The 18,868-nt window shown below is 41.5% G+C and overlaps 1 protein-coding gene across 10 annotated transcripts in view; it reads left to right on the top strand.

The window, feature by feature from the left end:
* CUNH3orf20 (chromosome unknown C3orf20 homolog) overlaps window positions 1–18,868 on the top strand; it is a 61,746-nt gene that overhangs the window by 10,675 nt on the left and 32,203 nt on the right. For 8 of the 10 annotated variants that reach the window (XR_004971532.1, XR_004971531.1, XM_036332301.1 and 5 more), the window contains 6 exons: window positions 770–889; window positions 1,661–1,669; window positions 7,705–7,837; window positions 9,033–9,272; window positions 13,721–13,873; window positions 14,656–14,776. Coding sequence is in view for 8 of the 10 variants with exons in the window: in XM_036332301.1 (XP_036188194.1) it covers window positions 770–889; window positions 1,661–1,669; window positions 7,705–7,837; window positions 9,033–9,272; window positions 13,721–13,873; window positions 14,656–14,776 (776 nt within the window). In the remaining 2 variants the exon portion in view is untranslated. The remainder of the gene's footprint in view (window positions 1–769; window positions 890–1,660; window positions 1,670–7,704; window positions 7,838–9,032; window positions 9,273–13,720; window positions 13,874–14,655; window positions 14,777–18,868) is intronic. The other 2 variants (XM_036332300.1, XM_036332303.1) reach the window with 2 other exon arrangements.

The following is an 18,868-nucleotide window of genomic DNA, read 5'->3' as shown; positions in this document are numbered from 1 at the left end:
CTCTATTGTACACTAGTGATTTTTGGATCACTAGTGATGGTGAGTGATTGTGCGTTGCATCATCCAGTTTGCAATCTCTGGTTATTATCTCTGTCTACTTGTCAAGTCAGGTTTGCCATTTTCTTTATGGATTTGTATATACCATGCCAATAAATGAAATGCTTACCATTTCCTAACAACCAGTGGAATGGCCATATTTGGGGGGAGAATAAGGAAAGGATTTGATGAGATTTATGTAAGAATGATTAAGATTTTCCAGAGTGATGGGGCTGCTAAATTCTAATTCTTAAATGTTCAGATAATCAAATTATTCTACAGAAGACAGCATGATTCTGCAAGAGACTGATCTGATTGTTGAAGAAGCATCTAATTTCTATGTCTTGGATAAGAGGAAATAGGTGACTTTCCTTCTAGTCAGCTCATTGCTTATTTTCTCTACTTAATACAGCAGTTATATCTGCATTTGCCCTTTAGTAACATCATGTTACCTTTTGTGTTTGATTGCTGCTCCCTGCACTAGTCATTTCACTCTTGAGAGATATTGGAAGGGGGGTACTCTAGAAAGGAACCTTAATTTCCCTTAATTACTCAGAGCCTGCTTGTTTATCAAAAAGCCTTTTTATTCCAAGAGGTGGTTGTTTTGTACAATTGAGCACCAGAATATCTGGTCTATCATACTGCTAGAACAAAAAAATCCGTATTATATTTTTTGTTAAGAAAAAATAGAGTTAAAAAATTAAAAGAAGGATCCCTCTCTCTTCCACTCCAGAGCCCTTCCTGAGCACCTCAATAATGGGAGTGAACTCGCCTTATCAGCTTATCTATGAAGCCTCTACTGGCTGTCTGAGCTTTTCCCTCTCAACTGGAAAGGAAGGCAAGAAGAAAACAGGTAACAGTGATTCCAAGCAAGACCTCTTAGCCCATCTGTGGAGTAGGGAGGAGGGGTGGGGGAGGTGGATGTAAGATTCCCTGTTTAGGTTAATAGCATAGTTTGATTTGGTTTTTTGATAGGAAGGATATACAGTTTCCCTGGCTGTTGATAGAAGCTTTTGAAACAGATTATTTCCAGTAAAGATGACACATCTCAACCCAGTTACTCCAAAGTAGAGTCTTATCATTTGAATGTTTACATGCCCTCCATTCCTGGTGATGTGGTTCTCTTCACCTGGGACAACACTTTTTCCAAACCCACATTTTCTATTCCCTCAGTAGCCCAGCCTGAACCCCTTTGATCAGAGAGATCTGTGTTGCTCCTACTCACAAAGCAAGTGGGGGAACCAATATCTGAAGAGAGATATTTGTATACAAAATCTAACAATTTGTCTTAAACTGGGCCTGTTCATGTGGGCAGAAAACACAAAGAGCACTCCTATTCTATTAAGGAAGACATACAACAGAAGGAAAGGCTTAAGGGAAAGAATGGGTGTCAGATGAGGCCAAACAGTATAGCAATGACTGTGAAGACAGAAGCTTAGAAGAGATATGAGTGGATAAGGCAGGTTAAGGCCTCAAGGAACTTCCAGGCCTCCCCTCACCTCCCCAGGGTTTGGTTACAGAGTGGTGGAATGGGGAAGGAAGGGGAGGACTACATTCAAAAGAGGTGGTGGTAGGATCAATATAAGGTAGGAATGCTCAAAGACTGTCCAATTGATTCCCACAGACACTGGAGGTAAGGCTGGAAGTTGAGAAGTTTGGATTTTATTCCTGCCCCTGCCCCTGGCTGGCTGTGTGATTTGCCTTCCTCCAGGCCTCACCATATCAAGCTGATCCTATATCCTTTCAGTTAGTGAACAAATGTTTATTAAACAATTGTTAGTTTTCAGTCACTGTTCTAAATGCCAAGGGTACACATGTGGACTCCAAAACAAAGACTGACTTCCTAATGGAGCTGACAACCTCAGCTTCCCTGCACAGAGTAGACTCAGCTGTCCCCTCTCATTTCCCTGTTGATGCATCTTCTCTCACTGTGATTCAATAGCCCACATCACTTCTGGAATCCCACTTTATGTACTCGGTTTTATCATATCCCCTCCTGGCCCTAAATTGATACAATCACTTTAAGGCAAAACAAAGTACCCTCAAGACACACAATGATTTCATGATTTTTCTTTCTAGTGACCTCAAGTGTAATGCCTTGAGTAAGGTTGTTCCTAAGTAAAAATTAGTTACGTTGGTTGGTCTCTTTGTCTCCCTCTGGTTGTTTTCCTCTGATATCCCATCAATATGCAATTTGTCTTACTCTTTCATCATTCTCACTAGGATATATGTTCAGTGATGCTGCATTTCTTATTGATTATAGAATTATTCTCATACATACATGCTAGAATGGAACCTTCCTTAATAGTTTTTTAATTTAATTTTGCTTTATTTTATTGTTGACAGTATTACAATGCCCCCCTATTTCCCCTCTCCTCCCCTCCTCTCCTTCTATCTATTCCATGCTCATGTGCTATTACATCTCACCAGCTGACCTCATTTGGAGTTGTAGGGCCAGGAAGACTTGGAGCAGATAGGTTCCAGGAGTTGGACTTACTCCCAGAGGACAATAGTTCTTTCTGGAAAGTAACCCAACTATACAAGGAGAGAACTGAGATAAGTCTGTCAACAATGTTCCTTATAGAGGCAAGAGACTGCCACCCCTGAGGACCCAAGGCAACCAGGTATAGGCCAGACATGGATTCTCAGGCCAGCAGATGTTCCAGGAGTCAACCAGCTGGTAATTGGTCCTCAGAGTCAAGTCTTTGGTCTCTGGTGGTAGGAAGAGTTGGGGAAGGGACCAGGAATCACACAGGGTGTCAGAAAGCAGAGATGGTACTCAGTACTGGCCAGAAACCCCAAGACTTGGCTAACAGCGAGGAAAAATCCTTCTGCGGTCCTCAGAGCTGACTTGGAGCCTGAGAAATGCCGACATGAAGCCAGGTTTTATTTTTGAGATCAAGGTGAAGTTGAGCCTGCATATATCCAGGGAAAGCATGTGGCTCCAGCTGGGTGGGCAGTAGAAACTCAGAAGCAGGCAGGACCTGAATAGATGCCTTTGGAACTTCAGTCATGGAGGATTATCTCCAAAATTTCACATAATCATATCCTCAGATCACCTAACACTTGTCACACACAGAAAATAACTGTTAAAAAAATGTAAAACAAACATAAAACATTATCATTCACAGATTTGAACAGGCAGAAGAAGCAGCAAAATTGAAGATAGGGCAATGCAAATTATTGAATCTGAAAAACAAAGATTGAAAAGAAATGAACAGGGCCTAAGGAACCAATGGGATACCATCAAGTAGCACAACATACATAATGCAGGAGTCCCAGAAGGAGAAGAGAGAGAGAGAGAGAGAGAGAGAGAGAGAGAGAGAGAGAGAGGGGAACAGAAAATATTTGAAGAAGAAATGGCTGAAAAATACCAAATTTGATGAAAGTCTTGAATATAAACACCAAAGATTCCATCTAAGAGGAACTTAGACCCAGATCAAGACACATTATAATCAAACTTTCAAAAGACAGAATCTTAAAAGCAGTAACAGAAAAGCAAATCATTGCATACAAGTAATCCCCAATAAGATTATTAACAGATTTCTCATCAGAAATTTTGGAAGCCACAGGAACTAGCACTAAAAGAAAAAACAGTCAATCAAGAATTTTATATCCAGGTACATCTACACAATGGAATACTATGCTGCGGTAAAAAAGAAGGAGTTCTTACCATTTGCAACAGCATGGATGGAACTGGAGAGCATTATGCTAAGTGAAATAAGCCAGTCAGAGAAAGATAAATATCACATGATCTCACTCATTTGTGGAATGTAATGAACAACATAAACTGATGAGCAAAAACAGATCCAGAGACAGAGAAGCATCGATCAGACAGTCAAACCTCATAGGGAAGGTAGGGGAAGGGTGGGGGTAAGGGGGAGAGATCAACCAAAGGACTTATATGGAAGGATATAGGCCTAACCCAGTGGTCAGCAAACTGTGGCTCGGCAAACCGCAGCTCGCGAGCCACATGCGGCTCTTTGGCCCCTTGAGTATGGCTCTTCCACAAAATACCGACTTCTGCGCATGGGCCACGAAGTTTCTATCGCACTGTACGTGCGTGCCCGCACGTGGTATTTTGTGGAAGAGATACACTCAAGGGGCCAAAGAGTCGCATGTGGCTCGTGAGCCGCAGTTTGCTGACCACGGGCCTAACCAATGGACACAGACAACAGGGGCATGAGGGCATGAGTGAGGGGGATAGGGTGTAACATGGGGATAAGGACACATATGTAATAACTTAATAAAAAAATTAAACAAAAAAAGAATTTTATATCCATAGAAGAAGATAAAAACAAGTGGAAGAATATACCATGTTCATGGATTGATAGAATTAACATCATTAAAATGGCCATACTACCTAAAGCAATGTATACGTTCAATGCAATCCCTATTAAAATACCAATGGCATACTTTAAAAATCTAGAACAAACATTCCAAAAACTTATATAGAACCAAAAAAGATTCTAAATAAACAGCAATCTTGAGAAAGAAGAACAAAGTTGAAGGGATCACAATACTGAATATAAAGTTATAATACAAAGCCACTGTAATCAAAACAGCCTGGTAGTGACACAAGAACAGGCACATAGATCAATGGAACAGAACAGAAAACCCAGAAATTGACACAAGCCATTATGTTTAATGTTTGACAATGGAGGAAAAAGCAAACAAAGGAGTATACAGTCACTTCAATAAATGGTATTGGGAAAATTGGACAAGTACATGCAAAAATATGAAACTATATCACCAACTTCTACCATACATAAGGATAAACTAACAGTGGATAAAAGACTTAAAATGTAAGTCATGAAACCATAAAAATCCCAGAAGAAAATGTAGGCTGCAAAGTATCTGACATCTCATGTAGCAGAATTTTTACAGATATGTTGCCTAGAGCAAGAGAAACAAAAGGAAAAACTAAACAAATGGCACTACATCAAACTAAAAAGCTTCTTCACAGCAAAGGCAACCAGCATCAAAATGAAAAGGGAACTCACTGTATGGGAGAATATATTTGACAATGATACTTTTGGTAAATGATTAATTTACAAAATATATAATTACTCATATAACTCTACAAAAGGAAGACAAACAATCCATTTAAAAAATGGGCAGAAGACCTGAATAGACACTTCTCCAAAGAGTACATACAAATGGCCAAGAAACATATGAAAAAATGCTCAGAGTCACTAATCATCAGAGAGGTGCAAATTAAAACAATAATGAGGTACCACCTCATACCTGCCAGAATGGCTACCATCATAAATTGTTGCTGGAAGAAATGAAGAGAGACATAAGTAAATGGAAACATGTTCTACATTCATGGATTGGAAGACTTCATATTGTTAAAATGTCAGTACCATCTAGAGTGGTCTGCAGTTTTACTGCAATTGCTATTCAAACCCCAATTATGTTTTTTTTCAGAAATAGAAAAACTCATCCTAAAATTCACATGGAATCTTAAGGGACCTCTGAGTAGCCAAAGCAGTCTTGAAAAAAGAATAAAACTGGAGGACTCACAGTTTCTGATTTTAAAACTAACAACAAAGCTACAGTGTGGTATTGGTATAGAGACCGATATATAAACCAAAGGAATAGAATAGAGAGCTCAGAAGTAAACTCTTGCATATATGATCAAATGATTTTACAAGGGTGCCCAGACCATTCAATAGGGAAATACAGTCTTTTCAATAATTAGTGCTGGAAAACTGGACAACCACCTGCAAAGGAATGAAGTTGGACTCTTACTTAACACCATATACAAAAATTAACTTTAAATAGATCAAGGACCTAAATGTAAGAACCAAAACAATATAACTCTTAGAAGAAAACATTGGAGAAAAGCTTTATGACATTGGATTTGACAATGATTTCTTGGATATGACACTACAGAATAGGCAATACAAGAAAAAATAGACCAATTGGACTTCATGAAAATTTTTAAACTTTGTGCATCAAAAGACACTATCCACAGAGTAAAAAGGCAGTTCATAGATTGGAGAAAATATTTTTATATATCATAAGGATTAATATCCAGAATATATAGAGAACATATAATATTCAATAACAAAAAAAGCAAGCTGAATTAAAATGGGCAAAGCACTTGAAAATGTATTTCTCCAAAGAACATATAAAATAGCCAATCAGCACATGAAAGATGTTTAATATCACTAATCATTAGGGAAATACAAATCAAAACTATAATAAGATGCTACCTCATCCTACCCAAGTAGGATATCTATTATCACAAAAACAAAAAAACCAAGAGTGGAAGAGGATGGATATACTCTTGTGCACTGCTGATGGGAATATAAAATGGTACAGCCACTGTAGAACACTGTGTGGCAATTCCTCAAAAAACAAAAAATGGAATTACCAGAAGATCCAGCAATTCCATATCTGGGTATAGATCAAGAGAATTAAAAACAGGGTCTCTGAGTGATTTTTGTACACCCATGTTCATAGCAGCAGCATTCACTATAGCTAAAATGTGGAAGCAACCCGTGTGTCCATCAGTGGATGAATGGATAAAGAAAATGCAATCTACAGTAACAATGAAATGTTATTCAACCTTTAAAAGGAAGGAAATTTTGACACATGCTATAACATGGATGAACCTTGAGGACTTTGTGCTACCTGAAATAAAGCAGTCACACAAAGACAAATACTGTATGAATCTACTTATATGAGGTATAAGTAATTTTTTTTTTTTAACTTATACCTCATATATAAGTAAAACAGGCTGCCCTTGGGGAAGCATAGCTTGATTCATCACTGTCAAAACCATAGAGACAGAAAGTGGGATGGTATTTTTCAGGATCTAGGAGAGGGGGAATAGAAGTTATTGCCTAATGCAGTGGTTCTCAACCTTGGCTGCACATTGGAATCACCTGGGAATCTTTAAAATCCTGATTTCTGGGCCTCATCCTTTGGAAATTCTGTTTCTTTGTTATGGGGTGAGGTCACAACATTAGTAACAAAGAAACAGAATTTCTGGAGGATGAGGCCCAGAAATCAGGATTTTAAAAAGATTCCCAGGTGATTCTAATGTGCAGCCAAGGTTGAGAACCACTGGTCTAATGGGTACAAAGTTTTAATTTTACAAGATGAAAAGAGTTATAGAGATGGATAGTGGTGGTAGTTGTGCAACAGTGTGAATGAATTTAATACCACTGAACTGTACACTTAAAAATGTTTGAGATAGTAGTTATGTGAATTTTATCACAATATTAAAAAAAAATTACAGTCCAGTTCTCAATGGGGCCACAATACCCTCTGCAGAAGGCCTGAGATAGCCAACATCAGAGAAGTGTTCAAGCCAATTGAGATGGAATTGAAACTTTTTTGTTTAATCAGAAACATCAGAAGGTAATCATATTGGCATCCATGGCAAGCACATCTATGTCCCCCCCACCTACAACCAGGCTGCCCTTGGGGAAGCATAGCTGGATTCATCACTGTACAAGTATGCTCCACACACATTCTTGGTTGACTTGCAGAGTGACATCTGTTTTATCAGTGACCTGTGCCCAGGAAGCATAAATGATTCTCTTGATTATTTTGACTCTCAGGAGATGTGGTTCTCCTCCTCCCCACCCCACCACTCTTCCCCAGGAGAAACCATTTTCTAAAACTCTGTCCCTAACCTTTTTACAACTATAGGCAAAATGAAAAATTTGGAAGAGATAACTTCATCACCCTCTCAACGAGAAACAGGAACTGCCTCTGACAAAGTGGAGATCAGTGACCCCTGTCCTGAGGCCCGGGAGAAGCTGCAAGAGATGTGTCGTCATATGTGAGCATTTTAGACGTTGGGGGTAGATCGGAGAGGAGGGCAGGGCTGGCAATCATCTGTGCATAAAGGGAAAATCACAAAGGTGACTGAGTACCAGGAAGTGTCAGCTACCCAGTACCCCTAATAATAGTGACAGGGTGATGACTTGTTCCCAGTCCTTCCTCACAATCCTTTTCAGTCCTTGTATGGCCTTATGAGGAAGATGGGATTGATGCCCATTTTGTGGGTGGGGAAACTGAGGCATTGCTTGAAGTCCCTCAGCTTGGTGGGCCTGACCCCAAGGCATTGATCTTTGCCTTTTCACCAGTGATACCATATCCTTTACGGGACTTCTTAGCATATACAACCTTTGTGCCCTGAATGTTTTTTTCTTACCATAATTTGTCAGAGTTCTGCAAAAAAAAAAAAAAAAGGAAGTATCTCTCAAAACAAAAAACAAAAATTGACATGGATGATTAATGATATTTTTGGTATTACTAGAGGCCCAATGCATGAAATTCATGCAAGAGTAGGCCTTCCTTCCCCCGTCTGCCGGCACCAGCTTCCCTCTGGCCCCCGGGACCTGGGCTTCCCTCCAGCCGCCAGCAGGCACCCAGGACCCGAGCTTCCCTCACAGCCCTGGCTTCCCTCACAGAAGGTCCTCTGGTCTAATTAGCATATTACGCTTTTATTATTATAGATGGATCCAACAAGTCCTAGCAAGTTGAGTCTACATTTCTCTGAAGCCCAAACTATGGGCAATAAAGGACTTGAAACTTAGTCACCTCTAAGCCATATATGTCTTGGGCTTCCTGGGCCATTGAATATTACTACAGCTACAGAACATGGATAAAAGGAAGCCGCTCAGTTTTACTCCTTATTATTACATTCAGGAAGGAAGCTCTCTTTCCCTGTAACCTCAGGACTAGAGGGTGAGCAAAGCCTCCAGCTCCCCCGGGTTCCCCTTCAGCACACAGTTCTACTCCTTGGTCCTTACCTAGCGCTAAAGATGGAAAGGACTGTTCTCAGAGCTGCACCAGCCTCTTCCCAGTTCTTCCTAAAAATACTAACTTTAAGGATGAGGGTAAGAGGTGGGGACAGGTACTTTTGGGACAGGGAATGAGATGGGAGTTCTAGGAGCTGGGGAGGGGCTGTAGAGAACTTCACTGGTGAGTGAGAGCCAGGTGGCTAGAAGATATGCTGGTTTTCCCTGCAGAGAAGCCGAAAGGACCTTGTGGAAAGGGAAGAATGTCTTCTGCCCCATGATGTTACGCAACTACGGGGCAAAGATGCCCATTCCTTCGGGGTCAACCGTGAGCTCCTATCACCCTCCCACTCCCACTCCTCATCAGTCTTCCGTCTCCCATGCTCACTTCATTCGGCAGTCTCAGGAGGGGAAAGGCAAGAAGAACATCAAGTTGCATTACACCTTCTGTGATGGGTCTTCCTTCGTTTAGTATCCTTTTATTTGGGGCTGCCCCTTGTCCCCAGCAACTTAGCCCTAGAGAACTTCTGGGCCTGAGTATTTACTTTGGTTTTTTCAGTTAATCCAAGAAACCTGGTGACAGGTCCTCCAGGATCGTAAGAGTAATTTCTAGGTCAGAGAGGACTCCCTTTGGAGAACATCTTGGTGGGAAGTCACCTTGGACCCCTACGTTTCTTGTAGAGATCCTGTTACCCACTCCCCAACATGTTCTAGAGCCTGACCAGACCACAGATGCCCAACCCATTTGTCAGTAAGGCCAGACTCAGGGCGAAACACTTATTCCAGGTTTTGCAGTCTGAGTTAGACAAGGTGTCAAAGAGGGGAGACACTAAGCCATTATTCAGTCTTGTCCCTTCATTTTAGGAATGGGTAGTCTGAGTCATTCGATGTCACAAAAGGAATTTGGTGGCAGAGCCAGGCCTGGATTCAGGGCTGCCTCATCTCTATTTAGGGCCCTCTCTCTGGCACCGTTTTTATGCCTTTTAGGATTGTTTCCTCCAACAGAGAGCAAAATAGAGAATATGGAAGGGGATAGATAAAACCACTGGGTATTGTGTTCTCTACCTTTGGAGAATAGGGCAGCTCTCTGAGCTGTCAAACAAGCTGTCCAGACAGGCCTGCTTGGCAACACCCCCCTCAATTCATTGGGCCTCCTCTCCGCTGAACTGGGAATTCAGAATTTAAGTGCCCCGTCAAAGGAATCGTATTGTTTCTATGACTGTAAATGAGTCCATTCATCACACTCTGCTCAGCCCTGCTTCTAATGTGCCCTGTAATATTGAACACAGCAAACTCCTTCCAGGGTAGCTGCTGCTCCCTATGGGTCATGGGGCTTCCCTCTCCCCCCTTTTCTAACTTTACACTGCATTGGATAGGATCATCCCCCTGAGCTCCTCATGAAGGTTATTAGGTTATTGGTGGGACCAGAGAGGGTGGACTAGTTTATAATCAGGGCCCAACACCAGCCTGCTGGCCTCCATGTTTTCTCACCTGTCCCAGATTCCCAAGCCCAACCTGGGTGGGACCACCCAAAACCTGCAGGCCATTGCTACTAGCATGCTTGACTCATACCCCAACAATGAACACATCCTGGCAATTAATGTGTTTCCTATTTGGGAGTCCCAAGAGGTCTGGGTTTGGGGCTTAGTTCTTCTTGGTGACTGTGCACAAGTCACTTTATCTCTCTGGGCCTCACTTCCCTCCATTATAAGATGAGGAAGTTAGACCCAGTGATCTTGAAGGAGAAATTCTGTTATTGTGTTCAAATGGTTAAAACACACGATGCAGCTATTGGATCCCTCTTGAGTAAAGAAAATGTTTGGAAAACACTTCTCTCTTCTCATGGCTTCACAGAACAGTAGGTTCAGCAATTGATTCTATTTTTACAGAGATACTGGGAAAAGCTCTCAGGTAGAAATAATATTTCTGCCCTTGAAATGCCAAAAAGCTCCTGATGGGCAGACCCCAGAACCATCCCAATATGCATTTCATTTGGGTTGTCAGCATTTCCCTGAATCTCTTCCCTTAGTCCAGTGGTTCTCAACCTTCTGGCCCTTTAAATACAGCTCCTCATGTTGTGACCCAACCATAAAATTATTTTCGTTGCTACTTCATAACTGTAATATTGCTACTGTTATGAATCGTAATGTAAATATCTGATATGCAGGATGGTCTTAGGCGACCCCTGTGAAAGGGTCGTTCGACCACCAAAGGGGTCGTGACCCACAGGTTGAGAACCGCTGCCTTAGTCGTTGAGTTCCCTCCGAACTTCCCTCAAAGTCCTTTTTCATATGAAGATATAAACTCATCACATTGATATCTATATAATAAAGGCCTAAGTGACAGTTACAGCAGAACGACTGGTCGCTATGATGCGCACTGACCACCAAGGGCAGATGCTCAACACAGGAGCTGCTCCCTGGTGGTCAGTGCACTCCCGCAGGGGGAACACCACTCAGCCAGAAGCCCAGCTCACGGCACAAGGGTGGTGGCAGGAGCCTCTCCTGCCTCCGCAGCAGCACTAAGGATCAGTGAGCCGAGCGGTAAGGAGCCTGCTGCTAAGGAGCAGCGAGCCAAGTGGTAAAGAGCAAGTAGGCAGGCAGTAAGGAGCGAGGGTTCCTGGATTATGAGAGGGATGCCTGCCTGCCGGCTTAGGGCCGATCCTAGGGATCGGCAGGCAGACATCCCTCAAGGGGTCCTGGGCTGTGAGAGGGTGCAGGCCCGGCTGAGGGTCCCCCCTCCCTTGTGCACGAGTTTTGTGCAATATGCCTCTAGTAAAGATATAAAACTTGGTCACTCTGTGTTCAGTACTGTGCCCAGCACTATTCCTTTAGAGATGTGTTGATCACTCAGAACCATAGTGTGAGGTAAGCATTTTTTAATATGATAAACTGCTCATAACATAAAATGTACCATTTTAACCAATGGTATCAAGTGCATTCACAATATTATACAACCATTACCACTATTTATTTCCAGACTTTCATCACCCCAAAAGGAAGCCCCATACCTTTTAAATAGTCACTCCCATTTTCCTTCCTCTACCCTTCCTGATCACTGCTAATTTGCTTTTCACTTCTATGTATTTGCCTACTCCAAATATTTCTTATAAGTAAAATCATGCAGCATGTGCCCTTTTATATCTGGCTGCTTTCACTTAGCATAATGTTTTTGACGTTCTTCCACATTATACAGTTGACCCTTGAGCATGGCAGGTTTTAACTGTGCTGGTCCACTGATAGGTGGATTTTTTTTCTCAATTGACTCATTCAGTTCAATTGGCCCTGCTCAGTTTAAATGCCCGAAGTTTATTTGATGTGCGAAGTTCAGTTGAAGTATGCCATTAACATAGATTTACAATTATTTTATGCATTTGCTTTTTCAAATCACATAGGAAAGAAAGGAATTATAAACAAAAAAATACTATAATACTGGCTTTTATATTTACTTATAGAGTTACTTTACTGATGTCCTCTTTTTCTTTGCATGTCTTTGAGTTACTGCCAAGTGTACTTTCATCTCAGCCTGAAGGACTCCATTTAACATTTTTTGTAGTGGTGAATTTCCTCACCCTTTGTTTATTTGGAAAGTCTTAATTTCTCCTTCATTTTTTTGAAGGATAGTTTTGCTTGATACAGAATTCTTGGTTGACAGATTTTTTTTTTCCTTTCAGCTCTATAAATATTCCATTCTATTGCCTTTTGGCCTCCAAGGGTTCTAATGATAAATTGGCCATTAATCTTATCGAAGATCCCTTGTACATGACGAGTATCTTTTCTCTTGCTGCTTTCAGGATTCTCTCTGTCTATGTCTATTGGCAGTTTGATACTAATGTGTCTCAGTGTGGCTATTTTTAAATTTATCCTACTTGGAATTTGTTGAGTCTCTTTATTGTGTAGATTGGTGTCTTTCATAAAATTTGGAGAGTTTTTATTCATTATTTATTCAAATATTCTTTCTGCCCCCTTCTCTCTCTCCTCTACTGGGGCTCGTATTATGTATGTGTTGCTCAATTTGATAGTCTCCCACAGGTCTCCCGATTTCTGTTAATTTTTCTTCATTCTTTTTTTATTTTCCCATGTCTCAGGCTGGATAATTTCAATTTATCTCTCTTCAAGTTCACTGATTTTTTTTCCTCTACTGTGGCAATCTACTGAGAAACCCATCCAGTGAATTTTTTCATTTTATTTATTATACTATTCAGCCTCAAAATTTCTATTTGTTTACTTTTAGAATTTCTGTTGATTATTTATGAGTTTGTGTAAAAGGATTAAGAGGGTGGATTCTAGTACCAACCACTGAAATTTTTCCATATGGGGTACTTCTGAAATCCCTGCAAACAGGATAGTAGCTGCCCTCACTATACCCCTCTTATTTGGGACCAAGGTTTCTGGGGGCCTCTTGGTAGGAAATGAGCAGCTAGACGTTGGCTGCTCTCCTGGATTGGTCAGAAGGGGAGGCAGCCTGAGAGATTAGAGATATTGCTGGCCTCAGTATACTGGCTCTGCCACTTCCTTGTGGTGTGATGCGAGGCAGACCATTTCTTTGCACCTTGAATTTCTCATCTGTATGGTAATCAACTCATCCTGGTTTGCCAAGGACTTCCCTGATTTTAGCAGTGAAAGTCCCACATCCCATGGACCCCCTCAAATGCAGGGAAAGCCTATTCATCTGTGAGATGGAGATGATAATATATACCATAGGGTGGTTGTGTGGACTATAAAGAAGATACAGGAAAGCACCAGAGGCATGGTCAGGTCCACAGTCAATGAGTTGTTATGCAAAGTTCAGGGAGGGTCTTTAAAAACTAGGAATGATGTACCATTTAGACAACAGATTTGTAGACTTGCTTTCCATGGGGCATCTGAGAATAGAACCTGGAGAGTTTTTTGTTAGTTCTACTTAACCATTTCTGCCAGCTATCCCTCCGGAAACATTGCCATGTGTCAGATCCCCACGTGCTGCGGAGGGAGAACCATCACCTTACTCTTTAATGACACACCCAGCTTCTCCTTCCTGGCCCTGTTCAATGCTGAAGGCCAGGGCTGCGTTCACTACAACCTAAAGTCCTGGTGAGTGGGTTGAAGGAATTATGGCCCCATGGAAGTATCTCTGAGGGTGACAAAGGGGGCCGCAGGACAGAGAGGGCAAGTAAGAGTCCTTGGGGAAAGGAGAGGTCAGGCAGTGTTCAGAAGTTAAGGCCACAAGGCAATGCCTACAGAAACATAGGTACTTTGAGGCCCTCACTTGCTACATCAGTATTATCATAGCTGATGAGAATGGCAGCTCTCCAAGACCTACTTCACTTGTATCCCCACAGCATTAAGATCTTGATTTTTGGCTAGATTAATGGAACAATTCTTTAGTGGAGAGAAGTGTTTAAACCAAGAGAGAGTGAAGTAGAAGCCACAGGCACCACTTCTGTGGGGTGTTTTAAAAGAAGCACATATTTTTGCTAGCCAATAGTTGTGTTTTGCTTGGCCTTTCATAAGGAATGGTTCTTGAAAAAAATGACTTACTTTCATGTTATAGATGTTCCCATTTTGATAACTAAGATCTCGTATACTCAGGATCCTAAGCCACAGGGTACACATTCCATTTCTGTCCCTCTGGGTTTGGCCTGGAGCCTCCATCATCTCCCTCAGACCTGCCCTTCCCAACAATTCTCCCAGTAGGAGCAACAGGACTGAAGGGACCTCACACCATATTAGGCAAGAGAAGTGAGGCTGCTGCAGGAAACCATGCTTTCTCCAGCTGGGGCAGAATCTCAGAACCCTGCCTGCCTATTGCCAGTAGTAATGAGGGCTTCCTTCAGGGGCCTGGTGGCAGCTCCTCACTTATGTGTCTCTCCTAGCTGCCCATACGTGTTGGTCTTGGATGAGGAAGGCGGGACCACCAACGACTACAACGGCTATGCAGTCCACAAGTGGAGCTGGGCTTCTAAGACAGAGACTTTGCTCTCCTTGGAATATAAGGTAGGGGTTCGCAGCACAGGTAGGGCAGCCTTGGCAGCCTTCCCTGGGCTGCTCAGCATAAAGCGTTAGAGGACTACCTGTAAGACAAGAGCCCTGCTCTCCAGAAGCGTGTAGTCTCATTCCGAGGTTCCCAAGTTGGTGAGCAGTGGTCTAGGGCTGGCTAAAGTGAACTTTTCACTAGCATACAGCAACTGTTTGCTGCTGTACTGACCTTTCTTGGTAATATCTTCCTGTGTTATTTTTATTATATTACATTTTGATAGTTTAAATGTCCTTTATTTTAGGAAGTAATCCTTATAGTAGTTGGTAGTTTTATTTTTATGCTTATACATGGCAATAAGAAAAGTTAGCAATTATATGTTGATCTCTCCAGTTTTTTGTTTTTATGACTTTACTACCTATGAAATTTAAAAATCTGGGAGTCAAAGGTGGCTGACAGATCCAAATCCTTTTTTCCTTCACTGGATTAATCAGATTTATTAATTTATTATTCAATGTTGAATTACTCATATTAAATAGTAACTTAAGTTTAAGTGTTAGTAAAGCAATTATCTAAGCCTGCGTTTTTCATCCTTAGCACACTGACATTTGGGCAGGGATAATTCTTTGTTACAATGTTCCTTGAATTATAACTGTAGGATATTTAGCATGATGCCAGTAATATACCCTCCTCTAATTGTAACAACCAAAATATATCACCAGACATTGCCAAATGTCCCCTAGAGGACAAAATTTCCCCTGGGTGAGAGTAACCAATCTAGGGGATGTAAAGATCAGCAGCATCCATTGAGGAAGTCAAAGCTCTGGATGGGGGTTAATAAGAACACAGAGTAGAGATGAATAAGGGCTGTGAGAGAGGGACAAGCTCATAGGGTTGGGAGTCAGAGAAAGATCACAGAACATAGAATCCACTCAAAGTGGCCTGAGAGTAAGAGCCCTAAGGTAAGGATTATGGACAGAAACACTCTTGGAGTGCATGGTAGGGTTCAGGCATCCTATCCCTAATCTCCTGTCTCCTGCCCTTCCTATTTATCCTCTACATTGGCCATTGCATTCTCATCCTTATATCCTGATTCCTTTAGATCAGTGAACCTCTGCTCAGAAACAGTCCATCTCCTGAACACATATCAATCTTCTGACCCCCCCTTCCCAACACCAGCCCTAAATGTACCCCCCCTTTTCTCTACCAACCCAAAATGTTCCTCCTTCATCCCTCTACTCAGACTTACCCTTCTTTGTGGCATCCCACCCCACACCCATTTCTCCTCACATCGCCCCACCGTTTGGATTAGTCATTTGATGATTAGTCATGAGTGAAGAGGTTCTCAGCTCTGGTTGTGTATCAGAATCACCTATGGAACTTTAAAAAATGCATATTTCCAGAGAGATTCTGATTCAGTTTGTTTGTTATAAGTTCTGGAATTTGAAGTTTTCATGAATATTTCTGATACTTGGCCAGGTTCAAGATTTTCAATCTAGGGGTGTATTGAGCTGGTGTCTTAAAATTTAACTTTTTGTAGCTGTATGATAAGTTTATAATGCAAGATGATTATAAATTGGTTACCGGCAGACACTATATGAGGTATATCAGTGTGGCCAAGTGGACAGAGAACTGGGATGAGAGTCTGAGAGCCAAGTACTAGTACCAGTTTTTCTAAGCTCTGGCTGTACAGCTGTGTGAAAACCACTTAGTTTCTCTGAGCTTGGTTGTCTCACCTATACAAGGTGGGTCATCAGACCTGCTCTCCTGCCTCAAACTGCTTTTGTAAGAACTGAATGAAAGAATGGAAGGGAAGGTGCTTTGACATCACCAAAATGTTTTAGCAATGTATTTCAGTTTATTGTTCTGTTCCTTGGGACTGCATACAGAAATACACAAGGCCTGGAGCAGTCAGGAGCAGCCTGGAAGACAAAGTGTTCCTTGAGTTGTAACATGAGTGTGTATGCATATGATTTACATAGATAGAAGAAGGAAGGGAGAGGATTTGGGGTAGAGGGAGTAGCATTTGTAAAGGTCAAAGTTGGGACTCAGTGTGGTATTGTTAAAAGTTCACAAGTGTCTCTTGTGAAAGAAATGGGGCTAAGAGGTGTATTTGTTGAGGTGTGAAGGAGAGGTATTGGATGTCAGGCTGAAGAGCATGCATGCTTTCTTGAAGGCTGCAGTGGCCATTTGTTTTTACCCAGTATAGCATTTCCAGTGTTCCTCATTCCTCCCTGAAAAATCCAAGTTTCTTTCTGGTATCATTTCTTTCCAACCCAAAGAGCTTCCTTTAGCATTTCTTGAAGTATAGATCTGCAAGCAGCACATTCTGTTTTCTTTCATCCTATATAATAATAGCCCAGTGACCAAATGGCAGAACAACCAGAACGACTGGTCGGCCAGTCACTATGTTGCGCACTGACCACCAGGGGGCAGACGCTCAACGCAGGAGCTGCCCCTTGATGGTCAGTGGGCTCCCACAGTGGGAGTGCCACTTGGCTGACGGGGATGAGCTGCCCAGGATGAGTGGCGCTCCCACAGCGGGCCAATCCCTGCAGGCCGGCACGACTCCCATGCACCGGGCCTGGGAAAATAATGTCTTTATTAAAGGGTATTTTTGCCAGATTTAGGATTCTGGGTTGACATTTTGTTTTGTTTTGTTTTAGCATTTAAATATGTTGTTCTACTGTGTCTGATCTCCATATTTTACGATCAGAAGTCTGTAATTATTCAAATCATTGTTCATTTTCTCTAGTTTCTTTCAAGATTTCACCTTTTCTTTGTTTCTAAGTTTGGATATGTTGTCTTAATATTTCTAGGTGTTGTTGTCTTAATATTTATTCTGTTTGGGATTTACTGAGCTTCTTGAGTCTGTAAATTAATGTCTTTCATCATATTCAGGAAATCTTATTGCATTAGAAAGAATTATACTCCAGTCTCTCCTTTTCTATCTCTAAATTCACTAACTTTATCCTGTCATCTCTGTTCTGCTATTCTGCTAACCCTATTACTATTCTTTTTTAGAGAGGGAAGAAAGGAGAGAGAAGAAACATCAATGTGAGAGAGAATCTTCAGTCGGTTGTCTCCCGTTCATGCCCCAGCCAGGGACTGAACCTGCAATCTAGGTATGTGCCCTGACTGAGAATTAAACTTGCGACTTTCCAGTGCATGGAACAGTGTTCCAACCAACTGAGCCATATGGCAGGACCAATGAAATTTAAAATTTCAGTGTTTTCACTGCTAGAATTTCCATATAGTTCTTTTCTGTATATTCTATTTCTGATGTTTTCCATTCATTATAAGTATATTTTCCTTTATCTCATCAACTATAGTTAAATTGGCCGCTTTAAAGTCTTTGTCTGATAACTCAACATCTTGGTCATATCAGATAGGGTTGGCCTCCATTGATTATCTTTTTCCTTGAGAATGGCTCACACTTCACTGGTTCTTCACATGCTGAGTAATTTTAGATTGTTGACATTATGAATGTTATGTTGTGGAGTCTCTGGATTCTGATGTATTTCTCTGAAGAGTGTTGATGTTTTTGTTTTAACAGTCAAGGAATTTGGTTAGACTCATACCACAAACTGTCTCACCTACAGTGGGCAGCAGCTCAAATCTCAGTTCAGTTTTTTTTGTTTCCCTAGCTATAAATTATCTTGAGTCTGCCTTGCTCATGCGTAGTTCAGGGATCACCCAGAGATGTGGACAATTTATGTATAGAATTCAGGGCTCTATTTCTCTCCCTCTGTCCCTTTTGGAAATCTTTCCTTACAGTAGTTGCCCCAGGTTCTGCTCTTTGATTCTTTGAACCAGAAAAATGGTGGAGTTTGGGCCATGACTGTAGCCTGTCTTTAGGCTAAAGCTGTAAAACAGAAAATCATCCCATGCTGGTCCTTTCCTTTAAATTTTGACTCTTCAAAGTCTCCCTGTTCTTTTTCTTTGTATTTTATGTTTAAAATATATTTTTATTGATTTCAGAGAGGAAGGGAGAAAGAGAGAGAGAAATATCAATGATGAGAGAATCATTAATTGGCTGCCTCCTGCATGCCCCCTACTGGGGATCGAGCCTGCAACCTGGGCATGTGCCCTTGACCGGAATTGAACCTGGG

This window comes from Myotis myotis, unplaced genomic scaffold (assembly GCF_014108235.1).
Source record: "Myotis myotis isolate mMyoMyo1 unplaced genomic scaffold, mMyoMyo1.p scaffold_m19_p_13, whole genome shotgun sequence".
Classification (NCBI taxonomy): domain Eukaryota; kingdom Metazoa; phylum Chordata; class Mammalia; order Chiroptera; family Vespertilionidae; genus Myotis; species Myotis myotis.
This window is presented reverse-complemented; position numbering and strand designations above follow the sequence as displayed.